The sequence below is a fragment of the Panulirus ornatus genome, chromosome 30 (assembly GCF_036320965.1).
Source record: "Panulirus ornatus isolate Po-2019 chromosome 30, ASM3632096v1, whole genome shotgun sequence".
In the NCBI taxonomy this organism is placed as follows: Eukaryota; Metazoa; Arthropoda; class Malacostraca; order Decapoda; family Palinuridae; genus Panulirus; species Panulirus ornatus.
The window spans coordinates 12302580-12321652 of NC_092253.1; the positions used below are offsets into that span (position 1 = coordinate 12302580).

At 39.1% G+C, this 19073-nt stretch overlaps 1 protein-coding gene across 1 annotated transcript in view; it reads left to right on the forward strand.

Annotated features, from left to right (window-relative positions):
• The first annotated feature begins 4712 nt into the window (after positions 1 to 4712).
• The window catches only part of LOC139758417 (uncharacterized), a 29447-nt gene continuing 15086 nt past the window's right edge, over positions 4713 to 19073 (forward strand). The window contains exons 1-2 of the mRNA XM_071679798.1: positions 4713 to 4889; positions 18617 to 18797. Coding sequence (XP_071535899.1) covers positions 4725 to 4889; positions 18617 to 18797 — 346 coding nt within the window. The 5' untranslated portion in view covers positions 4713 to 4724. The remainder of the gene's footprint in view (positions 4890 to 18616; positions 18798 to 19073) is intronic.

A 19073-nucleotide genomic window follows, 5' to 3' on the forward strand; every position in this document is an offset into this window, starting at 1 on the left:
ACCATGAGAGCAAATATAAATAGATATGAAAACACAATAAATGTACATAATACTATAACAACCAATATACAATATACATCTATAGAACATACATATACCAAGCAATATGTACCCAGTTCGAATTCCTACAGTAGCAGTCATTATTTGTCTACAAATTAGGGGATAAAACTATGTTCGAGCAATTATGTCGCCATTTCACTCTGCATTAGTGGCAATATGTACGTAAAATTTGCAGCCTCGGGAACCTTCTGACCAAACTAATCCCGTTCATATAAAGCACGTGACGGCAACACAGTAATTCGATCACGGCACCAGCGCACGTACCAGGGTCCGTAACCAAATCCTCCACCCATCTCCCACACACACACTCACACTCATCGTTCACCATCACCTCACATACACCATATTATATATCATATATAATATATATATATATATATATATATGGGAGAAAGAATACTTCCCACGTATTTCCTGCGTGTCGTAGAAGGCGACTGAAAGGGAAGGGAGCGGGAGGCTGGAAATCCTCCCCTCTCGTTTTTTTTTTTTTTGATTCTCCAAAAGAAGGAACAGAGGGGGGCCAGGTGAGGATATTCCACAAAGGCCCAGTCCTCTGTTCTTAACGCTACCTTGCTAATGCGGGAAATGGCGAGTAGTTTGAAAGGAAAGAAAAAGAATATATATATATATATATATATATATATATATATATATATATATATATATATATATATATATATATATATATATATATATATATATATATATATATGAAATTTTTCCTTTTCTATTATACTTTGTCGTCGTTTCCTGCGTAAGCGAGGTGACGCCAGGAAACAAAAGAAGAATGGCCCATAAACTCGTATGCACATAAACGGTCATACACATACATATACATGCATATACACATACACATCAACATATACACATATACATACATATGCATACACAAACACAGGTATATACACGTATAAGAATGTAAATATTCATATCCCCTTGCCTTTATCTATTCCCGGCGCTACCCCGCCCCAGAGGAAACAGCACCGTTACCCCCTGCTTCAGCGCCAGGATAACAGATATAAAGGCCTTATTCATTCACACTCAGTCACTAGCTGGCATGTGTACTTTACCGAAAACACAGCTCCCGATCCACATCTAGGCCCCACACATCTTTCCAAGGTTTACCCCAGAAGATGCATATTCCCTGGTTTAGTCCACTGACAGCACATCGACTCCGGTATACCATACCATTCCGATTTACTCTATTCCTTGCACGTCTCTCACCTTCCTGTATGTTCAGGTAACGTTCGCACAAATTTTGTTTCACTCCATCCTTCCACCTCCAATTTGGTCTCCTGCTTTTCCTTCTTCCCTACAACTCTGACATGTAGATCATCTATGTCAATCTTTTCTCACTCTTTCTATCTATGTATCCAAACAATTTCACCACACCTTCTTTTGCTCTCTCAGCCACAATATCTTTACCACAACACATCTCTCTTACATTTTCATTACTTACTCGATCAAACCTCTCACACGACATATCATACTCCAACATTACATTTCCAACACATCCACCCTCCACACAACCCTATTTATAGCCCATGCCTCGCAACTATAAAACATTGTTCGAACCACTATTCCTTCAAACATACCCATTTTTGCTTACCAAGATAACGTTCTCGACTTCCATACATTTTTCAACGCTCCCAGAATATTAGCCCCCTCCCCCACCCTATGATTCACTTCTGCTTCCATGGTTCCACCCGCTTCCAAATCCACTCCCAGATATCTAAAACACTTCACTTCCTCCAGTTTTTCTCCATTCAAAATTACTTCCCAATTAACTTGTCCCTAAACCCTACTGTGCCTAATAACCTTGCTCTTATTCCACATTTAGTCTCAGCTTTCTTCTTTCACACACTTTACCAGACTCAGTCATAAGCTTCTGCCGTTTCTCACCCGAATCAGCCATCAGCGATGTATCATCAGCGAACAAGAACTGACTCACTTCCCAAGCTCTCTCATCCACAACACACTGCATACGTGCCCCTCTTTCCAAAATTCTTGCATTCACCTCCCTAACAACCCCATCCATAAACAAATTAAACAACCATGGAGACATCAAACACCCCTACCGCAAACCAACATTCACAGAAAACCAATCATTTTCCTCTCTTCCTACACGTACACCTGCCTTACATCCTCGATAACAACTTTTCACAGCTTCTAACAACTTGCCTTCCACGCCATATATTCTTAATACCTTCCACGGAGCATATCTATCAAATCTCTCATATGCGTTCTCTAGATCCGTAAATGCTACAAACAAATCCATTTGTTTTTCTAAGTATTTCTCACATGCATTTTTCAAAGCGAGCACCTGATCCACACATCCTCTACCACTTCTGAAACCACACTGCTCTTCCCCAATCTGATGCTCTGTATATGCCTTCACCCTTTCAGTCAATACCCTCCCATATAATATCCCAGGAATACTCAACAGACTTATACCTCTGTAATTTGAGCATTCACTTTTATCCCTTTTCTCTTGTACAATGGCACTATGCAAGCATTCCGTCAATACACAGGCACCTCACCAAGAGTCATGCATATACTAAATGACCTTACCAACCATTCAACAATACAGTTACCCAATTTTTTTATCAATTCCACTGAAATACCATCCAAACCCGCTGCCTTGCTTCCTTTCATCTTCTGGAAAACTTTTACTACATCTTCTCTTTTTACCAAATAATTCTCACCAACCTTCTCACTTTGCCACACCACCTCGTCTAAAATACCCTATATCTGCAATTCTATTATCAAACACATTCAACAAACCCCTCAAAGTACTCATTCCTTCTCCGTGTCATATTACACTTATTTTCATCTACTCCCCATTAGCCCCCTTCACTGATATTCCCATTTGTTCCCTTGTCTTATGCACTTTAACTACGTCCTTACAAAACATTTTTTAATTCTCCGTAAAATCTAATGGTACTCTCTCACCTCAACTCTTGTTTGCCCTCTTTTTCATTCCCCTTACCCTCCTCTTGACCTTCTGCCTCTTTCTTTTATACATCTCCCACTCATTTGCATTATTTCCCTGCAAAAATCGTCCAAATGCCTCTCTTTTTTCTTTCACTAATAATCTTATTCTTCATCCCACCACTCACCACCCTTTCTAGTCTGCCAACCTCCCACAATTCCCATGCCAGGAGCATTTTTTTTTTTGCGCAAGCCATCACTGCTTTCCTAAATACATCCCCTTCCTACCCCACTCCCCTTACGTCCTTTGTTCTCACATTTTTCCATTCTGTACTCAGTCTCTCCGGGTACTTCCTCAAACAAGTCTCCTTCCCAAGCTCACTTATTCTAACAACACTCTTTACCCCGACATTCTCTCTTCTGTTCTGAAAACCTCTACAAATCTTCAGCTTCGCCTCCACAAGATAATGATCAGACATCCCTCCAGTTGCACCTCTCAGCACATTAACATCCAAAAATCTCTTTTTCGCGCGCCTATCAATTAATACGTAATCAAATAACGCTCTCTGGCCATCTTTCCTACTTACATACGTACACTTATGTATATCTCTCTTTTTAAACCAAGTATTCCCAATCACCAGTCCCTTTTCAGCACATAAATCTACAAGCTCTTCAACATTTCCATTTACAACACTGAACATCCCACCTACACCATTTCCCTCAACTACCACATTACTCACGTTTGAATTCAAATCACCCATCACTATAACCCGGTCTCGTGCATCAATACTACTACTAACATACTCATTCAGCTGCTCCCAAAACACTTGCCTCTCATGATCTTTCTTCTCATGCCCAGGTGCACATGAACCAATAATCACCCATCTCTCTCCATCCACTTTCAGTTTTACCCATATCACTCTAGAGTTTATTTTCTTACACTCTGTCACACACTCCCACCACTCCTGTTTCAGGAGTAGTGCTCTTATCCTCTCACTAACCCCTGACTTTACTCCCAAGACATTCCCAAACCACTCTTCCCCTTTACCCTTGAGCTTCGTTTCACTCAGAGCCAAAACATCCAGGTTCCTTTCCTCAAACGTACTACCTATCTCTCTTTTTTCCTCATCATGGTTACATCCACACACATTTAGACACCCCAGTGTGTGAGCCTTCGAGGAGGATGAGCACTTCCCGCGTTACTCTTTCTTCTGTTTCCCCTTTTAGAAAGTTATAACACGAGGAGGGGAGGGTTTCTAGCCCCCCACTCCCGTCCTCTTTAGTCGCCCTCTACGACATGTGAGGAATGCGTGGGAAAGTATTCTACCCTATGTATCTATACATATCAACAGTTAAAATCTGAGTATCTGGAATTCATTTCTAGTACGGTGAATAGTGAAAATATTTTTTTCCTTTTCTTAAGGATATTCCACTATATATAGATATCAAAGAAAATCAAGTCTCATCCTTTCACCTAAAAGAAGAGAAAACAGCTTCTCTCAGTACCATACATCATTTGACATAATTCTTGTGTTTCATCTTTTCGTTTACATATGAACTGAAAACATTCCTCAATCTTAATCATAAACTTATATGTATGAAATATGAAAGTTTTGGATGATATATACCTACATAAGTACACTACATATTGTAAATGAAGCCTTTTCTAACCTCCAACAGATATCAGTGAGGCCGGGAGGTGGTGGTGGTATCGGCTGGTACTGGGTGTGTGGATGATGATGACGCTGGTGTTAACACGGAGCTACGCAGGTAACCTCATGTCACTTCTGGCCGTGAGACACATCCTACAACCTTACCAGAGTCTCCAGGACGTATTGGATGATCCATCTGCCTCTCTAATATGGATGACTAACTCAACCGTTGCCTTCTATTATCTTGTATGTTGATCATTTTTTATAATTTGTTGTCTTTCTAAAGATCATGGTGTTCTTGAACGTCATCTTAACAGGGTTTCAAGGGTTTTCTCATTTGTGGTCCAAATTGCTTCCTCATAATGACCAAATCTGTCCCAACTAATTCATGCCTCCGCCCCGCCCAAAGAAGTATGCTAATCTTGGTAAACTTAAAGACTTGATAATGAAAGAGCGTTATGTATTCAATTCTTTATAGGTCATCTTTCATCCATGATTGTATTGAGAATGCTGTTTTCAGGCTCGATAGTTGAAGCTTCCAGTGATATTAGATATTCAGTCATTCAGACTCATGTGTGGAGGTGATTTTCTTTTACACTGGACGGTTTAAGGAGAGGCCCCGAGATCCCACAAGTGTTATCAGCAGACAGGAGCTCTGCATTACCTGCTATGGTGGCATCATACAAGAACCATATGATCACATCAGTGGAGATGCAGTTTACTATCTCTGAGTCGATGATGCGTTTTCGCCAATATGAACAAAGTCAAGGAGAGAAAGACAATACATTTTGAGCCTCTCCAAAGACATCGCTTCATCTCACAGGGCTGGGGGCGCTTTTGAGCTCTAATTTGACCATTGGTCCACTGTGGACAAGGGTACAAACGTAGGCTGTCGCATCTCGGGCTGCGCGAGCCTACTGACACAAAGCTGTTTAGGTATCAAAACGCTAGCTACCTCAACAAGGACACTTTTGTTGGTTGTCCAGGCTACCAGCAGAAGAGAGTTGCCAGCGGCAATGTATCTGATGCCACTATCATTCCGTTTTGATTCACATAAAGAATACAGATAAAAAGAGGCCTGATGAATGACAGAATCCTACGGGTGAGACAAAGGATAATGAATTTTCAGCTTCGTTTGGAAGACATACTCGCCAACCGGACCAAAAGCAAGGTCAGTCATTCATTTCGCTCATTAGTTTTGGTGATGCACCTATGACTTCTACTACAGCCTCAGCAGGTAAATGACAAACTGAAATACAAATTGGGAAGCAAAAGAAATTAGTGGTTGATGGGATGTGTGCAAGTAGTTATAGAAAACGGTGGATGGTTCATGGTGGATGTGAGTCTCTGGCAGGTGTGTATGAGGTTAACGTGGCTGCTTAATCACTGGATGAATGGGGTGATGAGAAACGTAAATACAAAGGTTTGCTTGTGGTGGGGGAGTTACTTAATCGATGAAATCACAACTCACCACATATCATCCTTAAAAATTCCATGTCTAGCACATTGACCCTTCCTCCAAACATCCTTATCTATAGCCCGAGTCTCAAATCCAAGCAACATTATTGAGTCCACTATATTTTCAAACACAATTTTTTTTCTTTTTTTCCGCTCTCCCAGATAACGACCTCTCTTCCCGCACATTCTTTAATGCTTCTAAAATCTTCGCCCCCTCATCTATTTCCTGACTCATGGTTCTATTTGCTACCATGCCCACTACCTGGTGTCAGAAATACTACTTCCCCATATTTTCCTCATTTAAACTGACACCCCAACTAACTTGTTCATTTAACATGCTAAACTTAAAAACCTTGATTCTGTTCACATTTATTCTCAGTTTTTTCCTTTCACACACTCTTCCAGACTTGTTCACCAACTGCTACAGTAATTCATTCGAGTTTGACACCAGTGCTCCATCATCAGTAAAGAACAACTGACTCACTTCCTAAGCCAATGTCATCCCCTACAGACTGCATAATTGCCCCTATCCCCAAGACTTTTGCATTTACCTCCATTACCAGCCCATCTATAAGAAAATTGAACATCATACACCCGGCCGCGGACCAGCCTTCACTTGGAACCAATCGTTCTCCTTTACTCTTAACCGTACGATAGGCTTACACTTTTGATAGTATCTCTTTCAACCCTAGCATAAGCTTTCCCTGGATCTCTAAGGCCACATACAAATCCTTCTCTATGTTACTTTTACACGTATTCTTCAAAGCAAATTCCTGATCCATGCATCCTCTACCACTTCTGAATCCACACTGCTCTTAACCATTACGATGCTCTGTACGCACCTTTGCCCTCTCAGTCACCACTCTTCCATACAGCTTACTAGGCACATCTTTATCCCCCTCGCCTTTAGAAAGTGACTGTTTATATACATTCCTCCAATCCCTAGGCACTTCACCATCACGCATACATTCATTGAAAATCCTAGATAATTATTTAATAACACCGTCACCTGTTCTTAAAAAGATCAATTATAATACCATCCACTCCAACCGTCTTGCCACAATTCATCTTACGCAAGGTTTTCACCACCTCTTCTCTCTCTTCACCAGACCATGACTCACTTCACATACCACCCCGATCCAAATACCCTACATCTGTAATCCTATTATAAAACACATTAAGAGTCCTTCAAAACACTAACTCCATTTCCTCCAAGCTTTACTATATCTCTAACTGATTCCTATTTGCCCCATTCGTTAATGTTCCAGTTTGTTCACTTTTTTTTTCACACTATAAACCTCCTTCAAAAACATCTTTTTATTCTTCATGATGTTCCGTGATACTCGCTCCTTTCAGCTCTCATTTGTCCTCTTTTTCAAACCTTGCATCTTCCTCTTGGCCTCCTGACACTTTCTCGTGAACATCACCTACTCATTTGCACTCCCTCCCGCAAAGTACCATCTATAGATCTCTTTCACTTCCTACTTTAAGTCGTCAACCCACCACTCACTTTCCTTTCTAAACTGCTCTCCTCCCACCATATCCATCTGTCATACATGCCAGCACTACTTCTTAAATACCTCCAATTCTTCATCCACATCCCAAGCTTCGTCTACTCTCACCTTTTGCCATTTTATATATGATTTCCCCCGGTACTTCTTTACATATGTCGCTTTCCAAGCTTATTTACTTTCACCACTCTCTTCTCACCCATACGGTTTTCTCTTTTCCGAAAACCTCTGCAAATCTTCAGTTGTGTCTCCGTGAGGAAATGATCGCACATCATACATCATAAATCAGACATCCCACCAGCTGCCCTTCCTAGCTGCCACTCTATTTTTGTACTCCCATTTCGCTTAACGTTCACATCATCAGAAAAGATATAAGAATGACATAAAAGATTTAGAACAGTCAGTTGATAATCAAGGAAGAGCCGTAGCTTAGACGGTATTGGTAAACAAGTGGTGGTGTTCGGGTTGGTGTTGTTTGGGTCATTCATCATGCCTGTCATAAACTGTTTCATTATATCGACAAGAAAGCGAACTGTTTACAAATCTTACCTATGAAAGAGCGATCCAGCCTGTTTTAAGCGTTACTAAGTCTTACAACTGTTTGTGTATTTAGTAAAAGAAGATTCAGTGATATGCAATATGACTGGGTTGTTAAGTTCTACAGTGTGGTCGTTTTCATGACAGTATTTTGCGATTACATTCCTATGTTCATCCCTGTGAATTGCCTGACGGTGCCAATAGCATCTCTCAGTTACAGTTTTCCCGGTTTGGCCAATGTATACATATTTGCATGCCTTACATTTGATGGCATAAATACTGCCAATTTGGGATAATTTGGCCTCCTCTCAGCATAATCCTGGGTACCGCGCCCCCCTCTACCCTTTCAAGTTTTATTCGACAGTTATCAGTGATTTTTATACCAGTATGCAGTACTTAATTGATTAAACGGAATTACTGCGGTGGATGTTTATACTAATAAATTTATCTTTTGGATGAATGAAAGAAGTTTTCGTGCTTCTATATTTCACTTTTATTAGATTATCTCTATGCACCTAGCTTCAATGAAACTTATAATAGTAACATTAATATTAGCAGTAATCAATGAGAATTACAAATTATTACTCAAACTGAAACAAAAAGAAGATAAGAAATTCCACTTATGGCAGCTGCTAGGTGCATTATAAGGAGTAATGATTTTTATGCATATTCTGCTTATATATTTGATAATCCTAATGCAATTGAATGAAAAGTCATTGGAAAGCAGAATAATGTAAGTTTGATAAAATCAAACTTTCTCACACTTTTACTACAGATACTGCTTAAATTAGCCTGTCACAAACGAGACGGTAAATCACACATGTAGACTTTGGTAGCTAGATGGTACTCATCATTGAGATGGGTGGTGCAGACTCTTCTTACTGACTAGTCTAGTAATATTTGATATCGTCTGGTTGCTAAGGACACATCGTAGATCACCCTTCACATCTAGTTCGTTTCTTTTTTTTTTTCATTTGAACCAACGTTGAAAAACCTACTTCATATTGGTAAGCATATGAAACTTAGCAATGACTTTTAGGACTGACAGGCTTAATTTCTGGTAAAGTGAGAAATACTTTACCCAAACTTCCCTAGACCAAGACCAGTAAAATCATCCTCTGCAACAGAATTAGACTTCAAGAAATTCTTCTTGCATAGCTTCAGGGACATCCTCAACTTCCACGTAAACGGTGTTCCTGGCCGGGTAAAGTTAAAACTGCTGTCGCTGATATTAGAAAATTAGTGATGAAATTCGCTATCCAGTCTTTCAAGATGATCCTCAATTGCTGTTTATAGTTTAGTAGTGGGAAATTTCTTGTCTTTCACAACATCATCCAGACGAGGAAAGAGTGCTGTGCTCTTCTTCTCCATGCAACACCTCCACAGTTGCATCTTCCTAATTAATGCTTCAATTGCATTACAGAGGCCGATCATATTTGTGTCTCTTCCTTGTAGCCTCAGATTCAAGTCATTTAAGACTAGAAAACATCTGCTTCATCAGAATTAAAGTTGATGAGGCACTGTTTTCCCCCAGTTTCCAGAAACATCTTTACTTCTTTTCGATGTTAATAAAAGCGCTCTAACATATTGCCCTTTGAAAGCCAGCCGTACGTTAGTGTGAAAAAGCAATGTCATGCTCTATCACTAAATCGTAACAAAACTGTGCTAACAGCCGTGTACTGGAGGCACTGTTCTTTATGCAATTTATGATCTGAATCATAGTGATTTAATGTTCCTGGAGTTGTGAAGACAGAGTCTATGCTGCCAAAGCTTGGGGATGTATGAAGCAATGTGTGGAAATTGCTGATGGACTCTACTCTTCCAAATTGCTAATGAAACCAGAGCGCGATCCCAAAATGGATGGAGCTCCATCTGTGTACAAGCATTTTAGATTTTCCCAGGATATGTCATGCCCTTTAAACAATTTTGAAACATCATTGAAGACATCATCAGCCCTTGTTCTGGTCTCTAAAGAGCAACAAAACAACTTTTCCTCTTCCACAGATTCTTTCCACCGGAATCGTGTGTAAACCAGCAACTGGGATCATTGGGCTCCATTCGTGGTCTAGTCAAATTATATTGCAAAGGCTGAGCAAGATTTTACCCTCATGACCACTTGGGTTTTTATGTCCTCTACCATTTGAGCGATCCGAAGTTTTATTTTGGAATCGGATAATTAAATGATAGCCAATTTCTGATAACTCATCTGGAAGTAGTAGTTTTGCAGCACGTAGAATGCATGGTTTCATGTGTTTGACCAATGCTATGCAGCTTTACTGGTTTAGCTATTGTGAGTGATAATTCATATGACGTCTCTACAAACATTGCTGACTGCTGATGAAATGTTTCTGACACGTCCAGTCTTAGTCTTTTAAGGCTTTTTCTCTTAGCTCGAAAATAAGCATCTGGCTTGTCAGCTAAGTCTGGATAGGTGCCACCGAGGTGAAGTTTCATTCTTGTTGGGCGCATGGCATCATTGCTAAAGGTTTTGGGGCTTACAAGATATTCAGATGCATCAAAATCTCTATTACCTAGATGTGAAGTCATATTTCAGGTACTTCTCAGCGTATTTCCTAGTCTTTTTCAGCTGAGCCATTTCCTCGGGCGTTCTGTAAATAAAAGAAAGTAAAATATACGATACCTTACCATTTCATCGCATTCAAATCCCTTTTTTTTTTTCCAAAAGAAGGAACAGAGAAGGGGGACCAGGTGAGGATATTCCCTCAAAGGCCCAGTCCTCTGTTCTCAACGCTACCGCGCTAATGCGGGAAATGGCGAATAGTGTGAAAGAAAGAATATATATATATATATATATTCCTATGAGTCCACGGGGAGAATGAAACACGAAAAGTTGCCAAGTGCACGTAATAATCACATCATCAGGGGAGAAACAAGAGAGAAATATAACAGTCAGTTGATATACATCGAAGTTCCAGTTGATGACCTTTTAGAATATTTATTTGATGTCTTGGATGATATTCATTTACCTATTTCAAAGTCTAATTTCACTGAACTGATAAAATTGTGTATAAAAGACTGTGTATTTCAATTTAATGGAGATTATTATGCTCAAAAATTTGGTATGGCAATGGGTAACCCTCTTTCACCTGTACTAAGTAATCTTAACATGGAATGTTTTGAAACAAAATTACTAAAGGATATCTTACCTTCTAATGCAATTTGGTTTAGGTATGTAGATGTTGTTCTTTGTGTTTGGCCAACAATTGAAAATTTACGCTTACCCCTTAACAATTTAGTACCTTCCATCAAATTTACTGTAGAAAATGAAAATAATGGTATGTTACCATTTTTAGATTGCATAATCCATAGACAAGGAAACAAGTTTAAGTTTAGCATATACAGAAAACCCACCAATGTATGCTCATATATCCATTATTATTAATCTCAACATGACAAAGTTAAATTATCATCATTTCAATCTATGTTCCTTAGGGTATTACGTATTTGCAGTAGAGAGTTTATTGATGATGAGTTTGAGAAGATATATTCCATTGGATCTAAGTTAAAGTACCCTAGATCTTTCATTGATAAATCCCTTAAGATAGCAAAGAAATCATTTTATAGAGTTCAGCCCAAACCTCCCACTGACACCATGAATCTTTCAGTTCTCCTTTTAATAATAATTTCACTCTGCTTCCCATGTTGCTTAAATCCTTTAATGTAGATGTTGCCTTTAGCAACAATAATACTATAAAGAATATCTTAATCAGGAATTCAACAGAAAATACTCTTGGTTGCATCTATAAAGTTCCTTGTGGAAACTGTGATAAAGTTTATGTTGGTCAGACTGGTAAGGATCTTTCTGATAGACTTAAGCAACATAAATATAGTATAAGAACGGGACAGGAATCAAATGCCTTGTTTAATCATGTTAAAAACTATGATCATTGTATTGACTGGAGTAACGCCATGTCAGTTATTAACTCTAACACTATTACAAAGAGAAATATCATTGAATCTTCTATTATTAGATAGACAAAGAATTATAATCTGATTATTAGTGATGGTCTATACAAATTAGATAACTTCATTGTTGATAAGATTTGTAAAATGATAAGTTTATGAACGCTCGTTGTATGTTTTGGACAATCATATGTTTACCAAATGGCGTCCAAGCTTCGTCTCTTCGATGTATATCAACTGACTGTTATATCTCTCTCTTGTGTCTCCCCTGATGATGTGATTATTACACGAAAGTGCACTTGGGAACTTTCCATGTTTCATTTTCCCCGTTTACTCATAGAAATATCTTGATCACGCGCAAAATTGTGATACTTTCCAATATATATATATATATATATATATATATATATATATATATATATATATATATATATATATATATATATATATATATATATATATATATATATATATTATATACCCTGGTTCAATCCAGTGACAGCACGTCGACCCCGGTATGCCACATCGTTCCAATTCACTCTATTCCTTGCACGCCTTTCACCCTCCTGCATGTTCAGGCCACGATCACTCAAAATCTTTTTCACTCCTTCTTTCCACTTCTCCCCGTTCCCTCCACCTCTGACACATATATCCTCTTGGTCAATCTTTCCCCACTCATTCTCTCCATGTGACCAAACAACTTCAAAACACCCTCTTCTGCTCTCTCAACCACACTCTTTTTATGTCCACACTTCTCTCTCACCCTTACATTACTTACTCGATCAAACCACCTCACACCACATATTGTCCTCAAACATCTCATTTCCAGCACATCCACCCTCCTGCGCACAACTCTATCCATAGCCCACGACTCGCAGCCATACAACATTGTTGGAACCACTATTCCTTCAAACATACCCATTTTTGCTTTCCGAGATAATGTTCTCGACTTCCACACATTCTTCAAAGCTCCCAGAATTTTCTCCCCCTCACGTACCCTATGATTCACTTCCGCTTCCATGGTTCCATCTGCTGCCAGTTCCACTCCCAGATATCTAAAACACTTTATTTCCTCCAGTTTTTCTCAATTCAAACTTACCTCCCAATTGACTTGACCCTCAACCCTAATGTACCTAATAATCTTGCTCTTATTCACATTTACTCTTAACTTTCTTCTTTCACACACTTTATCAAACTCAGGCACCAGATTCTGCAGTTTCTTACATGAATCAGCCACCAGCGCTGTATCATCAGCGAACAACAACTGACTCACTTCCCAAGCTCTCTCATCCACAACAGACTGCATACTTGCCCCTCTTTCCAAAACTCTTGCATTCACCTCCCTAACAACCCCATCCATAAACAAATTAAACAACCATGGAGACATCACACACCCCTGCCGCAAACCTACATTCACTGAGAACCAATCACTTTCCTCTCTTCCTACACGTACACATGTCTTACATCCTCGATAAAATATATATATATAAGATAAGATATATATACACATATATATATATACACATATACATACATATACACATATATATACACATATACACACATATATATATATTTTATTATTATTATTATTATACTTTGTCGCTGTCTCCCGCGTTTGCGAGGTAGCGCAAGGAAACAGACGAAAGAAATGGCCTAACCCACCCCCATACACATGTATATACATACGTCCACACACGTAAATATACATACCTACACAGCTTTCCATGGTTTACCCCAGACGCTTCACATGCCTTGATTCAATCCACTGACAGCACGTCAACCCCGGTATACCATATCGCTCCAATTCACTCTATTCCTTGCCCTCCTTTCACCCTCCTGCATGTTCAGGCCCCGATCACACAAAATCTTTTTCACTCCATCTTTCCACCTCCAATTTGGTCTCCCTCTTCTCCTCGTTTCCTCCACCTCCGACACATATATCCTCTTGGTCAATCTTTCCTCATTCATTCTTTCCATGTGCCCAAACCACTTCAAAACACCCTCTTCTGCTCTCTCAACCACGCTCTTTTTATTTCCACACATCTCTCTTACGGTTACATTACTTGCTCGATCAAACCACCTCACACCACATATTGTCCTCAAACATCTCATTTCCAGCACATCCATCCTCCTGCGCACAACTCTATCCATAGCCCACGCCTCGCAACCATACAACATTGTTGGAACCACTATTCCTTCAAACATACCCATTTTTGCTTTCCGAGATAATGTTCTCGACTTCCACACATTCTTCAAGGCTCCTAGAATTCTCGCCCCCTCCCCCACCCTATGATCCACTTCCGCTTCCATGGTTCCATCCGCTGCCAGATCCACTCCCAGATATCTAAAACACTTCACTTCCTCCAGTTTTTCTCCATTCAAACTCACCTCCCAATTGACTTGACCCTCAACCCTACTGTACCTAATAACCTTGCTCTTATTCACATTTACTCTTAACTTTCTTCTTCCACACACTTTACCAGACTCAGTCACCAGCTTCTGCAGTTTCTCACATGAATCAGCCACCAGCGCTGTATCATCAGCGAACAACAACTGACTCACTTCCCAAGCTCTCTCATCCCAAACAGACTTCATACTTGCTCCTCTTTCCAAAACTCTTGCATTTACCTCCCTAACAACCCCATCCATAAACAAATTAAACAACCATGGAGACATCACACACCCCTGCCGCAAACCTACATTCACTGAGAACCAATCACTTTCCTCTCTTCCTACACGTACACATGCCTTACATCCTCGATAAAAACTTTTCACTGCTTCTAACAACTTTCCTCCCACACCATATATTCTTAATGCCTTCCACAGAGCATCTCTATCAACTCTATCATATGCCTTCTCCAGATCCATAAATGCTACATACAAATCCATTTGCTTTTCTAAGTATTTCTCACATACATTCTTCAGAGCAAACACATGATCCACACATCCTCCACCACTTCTGAAACCACACTGCTCTTCCCCAATCTGATGTTCTGTACATGCCTTCACCCTCTCAATCAATACCCTCCCATATAATTTACCAGGAATACTCAACAAACTTATACCTCTGTAATTTGAGCACCCACTCTTATCCCCTTTGCCTTTGTACAATGGCACTATGCACGCATTCCGCCAATCCTCAGGCACCTCACCATGGGTCATACATACATTAAATAACCTTACCAACCAGTCAACAATACAGTCACCCCCTTTTTTAATAAATTCCACTGCAATACCATCCAAACCTGCTGCCTTGCCGGCTTTCATCTTCCGCAAAGCTTTCACTACCTCTTCTCTGTTTACCAAATCATTTTCCCTAACCCTCTCACTTTGCACACCACCTCGACCAATACACCCTATATCTGCCACTCTATCATCAAACACATTCAACAAACCTTCAAAATACTCACTCCATCTCCTTCTCACATCACCACTACTTGTTATCACCTCCCCATTTGCGCCCTTCACTGAAGTTCCGATTTGCTCCCTTGTCTTACGCACTTTATTTACCTCCTTCCAGAACATCTTTTTATTCTCCCTAAAATTTAATGATACTCTCTCACCCCAACTCTCATTTGCCCTTTTTTTCACCTCTTGCACCTTTCTCTTGACCTCCTGTCTCTTTCTTTTATACATCTCCCACTCAATTGCATTTTTTCCCTGCAAAAATCGTCCAAATGCCTCTCTCTTCTCTTTCACTAATACTCTTACTTCTTCATCCCACCACTCACTACCCTTTCTAATCAACCCACCTCCCACTCTTCTCATGCCACAAGCATCTTTTGCGCAATCCATCACTGATTCCCTAAATACATCCCATTCCTCCCCCACTCCCCTTACTTCCATTGTTCTCACCTTTTTCCATTCTGTACTCAGTCTCTCCTGGTACTTCCTCACACAGGTCTCCTTCCCAAGCTCACTTACTCTCACCACCCTCTTCACCCCAACATTCACTCTTCTTTTCTGAAAACCCATACAAATCTTCACCTTAGCCTCCACAAGATAATGATCAGACATCCCTCCAGTTGCACCTCTCAGCACATTAACATCCAAAAGTCTCTCTTTCGCACGCCTGTCAATTAACACGTAATCCAATAACGCTCTCTGGCCATCTCTCCTACTTACATAAGTATACTTATGTATATCTCGCTTTTTAAACCAGGTATTCCCAATCATCAGTCCTTTTTCAGCACATAAATCTACAAGCTCTTCACCATTTCCATTTACAACACTGAACACCCCATGTATACCAATTATTCCCTCAACTGCCACATTACTCACCTTTGCATTCAAATCACCCATCACTATAACCCGGTCTCGTGCATCAAAACCACTAACACACTCATTCAGCTGCTCCCAAAACACTTGCCTCTCATGATCTTTCTTCTCATGCCCAGGTGCATATGCACCAATAATCACCCACCTCTCTCCATCAACTTTCAGTTTTACCCATATTAATCGAGAATTTACTTCCTTACATTCTATCACATACTCCCACAACTCCTGTTTCAGGAGTATTGCTACTCCTTCCCTTGCTCTTGTCCTCTCACTAACCCCTGACTTTACTCCCCAGACATTCCCAAACCACTCTTCCCCTTCACCCTTGAGCTTCGTTTCACTCAGAGCCAAAACATCCAGGTTCCTTTCCTCAAACATACTACCTATCTCTCCTTTTTTCACATCTTGGTTACATTCACACACATTTAGGCACCCCACTCTGAGCCTTCGAGGAGGATGAGCACTCCCCGCGTGTCTCCTTCTTCTGTTTCCCATTTTAGAAAGTTAATACAAGGAGAGGAGGATTTCTGGCCCCCCGCTCCCGTCCCCTCTAGTCGCTTTCTACGACACGCGAGGAATACGTGGGAAGTATTCTTTCACCCCTATCCCCAGGGATAATATGCATATATATATACATATACACATACACACACATACACATACATACGCACATATACACACACACACATACATATATATACATATGAAAAATGTAAGAAACAATTTAGAAAACTGAAACTTCTAGCTTGAAATGAATGAAAAAATGAATGTCACATAATGGTTCAACCTCTGGCTATGGAAAAAGGAAATGTATAATTTATTTACACAAACGTCAATAGCAGCTCTCGTCAATTTAACCACTGTATCAATAAGCTTCAATGTCTAAGCTACATTTTTCTCCAACTTCACTATTTTCTTGTCAAAACACCATGTATGAAAAGTATCACTCCAGTAACACAACTATAAACATTTACTTCCCCTTTAAAAAATATGTATATATATATATATATATATATATATATATATATATATATATATATATATATATATATATATATATATATATATATATATATATTTATGTATATATATATATATATATATATATATATATATATATATATATATATATATATATATATATATATATATATATATATATATATATATATATATATATTTATGTATATATATATATATATATATATATATATATATATATATATATATATATATATATATATATATATATATATATATATATATATATATATATATATAAACCATGGAAAGCTGTGTAGGTATGTATATTTGCGTGTCTGGACGTGTGTATGTACATGTGTATGGGGGGGGGGGGGTTGGGCCATTTCTTTCGTCTGTTTCCTTGCGCTACCTCGCAAACGCGGGAGACAGCGACAAAGTATAAAAAAAAAAAAAAAAAAAAAAAAAATATATATATATATATATATATATATATATATATATATATATGTATATATATATATATATATATATATATATATATATATATATATATATATATATATATATATATATATATATATATATATATATATATATATATATATATATATATATATATATATATATATATATACACATATCTATACATTTCAACGTATACATACATATACATATACTGAATTATACACATATACATATTCTTAAATACTGCTTTCATCCATTTTCGCAGCTCCCCCGCCACACATGAAATGACACCACTCTCCCCCAGCGTGCGCGCGAGGTAGCGGTAGAAAAGGACAACTGAGGCCACAGTCGTCCACTCTCAGTCCCTAGCTTTCATGTGTAATGTACCGAAACCACAGCTGCTTTTCCACATCCAGGCCCCTCAAAACTTTCCATGGCTTACCCCAGACGCTTCACATGCCCTGGTTCAATCCATTCACAGTTCGTCGACCGGGGTATAGGACATTGTTCCAGTTCACTCTATTCCTTGCACGCATTTCTCTTTGCTGTAAGTTCTGGCCCCGATCGCTCAAAATCTTTTTCACTCAATGCTTCCACCTCTAATTTGGTTTCTCACTTTTCCCCTTCCCCTCCACCTGTGACAGATATATCCTCTTTGTCTATCTTTCTTCTATCTTTCTCCTCATGTGACCAAACCATCTAAATACACCCTCTTCTGCTATCTCAACAGCACTCATTTCATTACCACACATCTTTCTTGCCCTTTCATTTCTTATTCGATTAAACCACCTCATATGTGTATTTCTATGTCAGTCAGCAGAGTCGAGCATAGCGAAAGAAATTGCTGAGGCAGAAAGAGAAGGACGCATCATACTCCAGAGGAGTACTGAGTTTCGAACCAGCGTATACACGTTAGTGAAGCAAGGCAGCTACGCCCTTGTGGAGAGTGAGGCCTTTATGAAAATCATCACTGGTGAAGCCTTCTCCAAAACAGGTCATTATCCAACATTTTTTGATCAAGTTTCAGCAGTATCAATGCTGATGTAAATGAATATTGATATTTTCTACCATTGATAAAACTAGTTCACATGCATCTAATTTCAATTGTATATTAAGGTTTGGTTGGTTCTTTATCTCATGAAAACCGAGTTAGGGTGTGAATATATGAGGCACCTCCCCTAGAACGTTATGTGATAACATCCTTATTTGTAGAGTGAATACTTGAAGATTCTCATCCAAGATTTCCATTACATTTTTTTGGACTACTTTC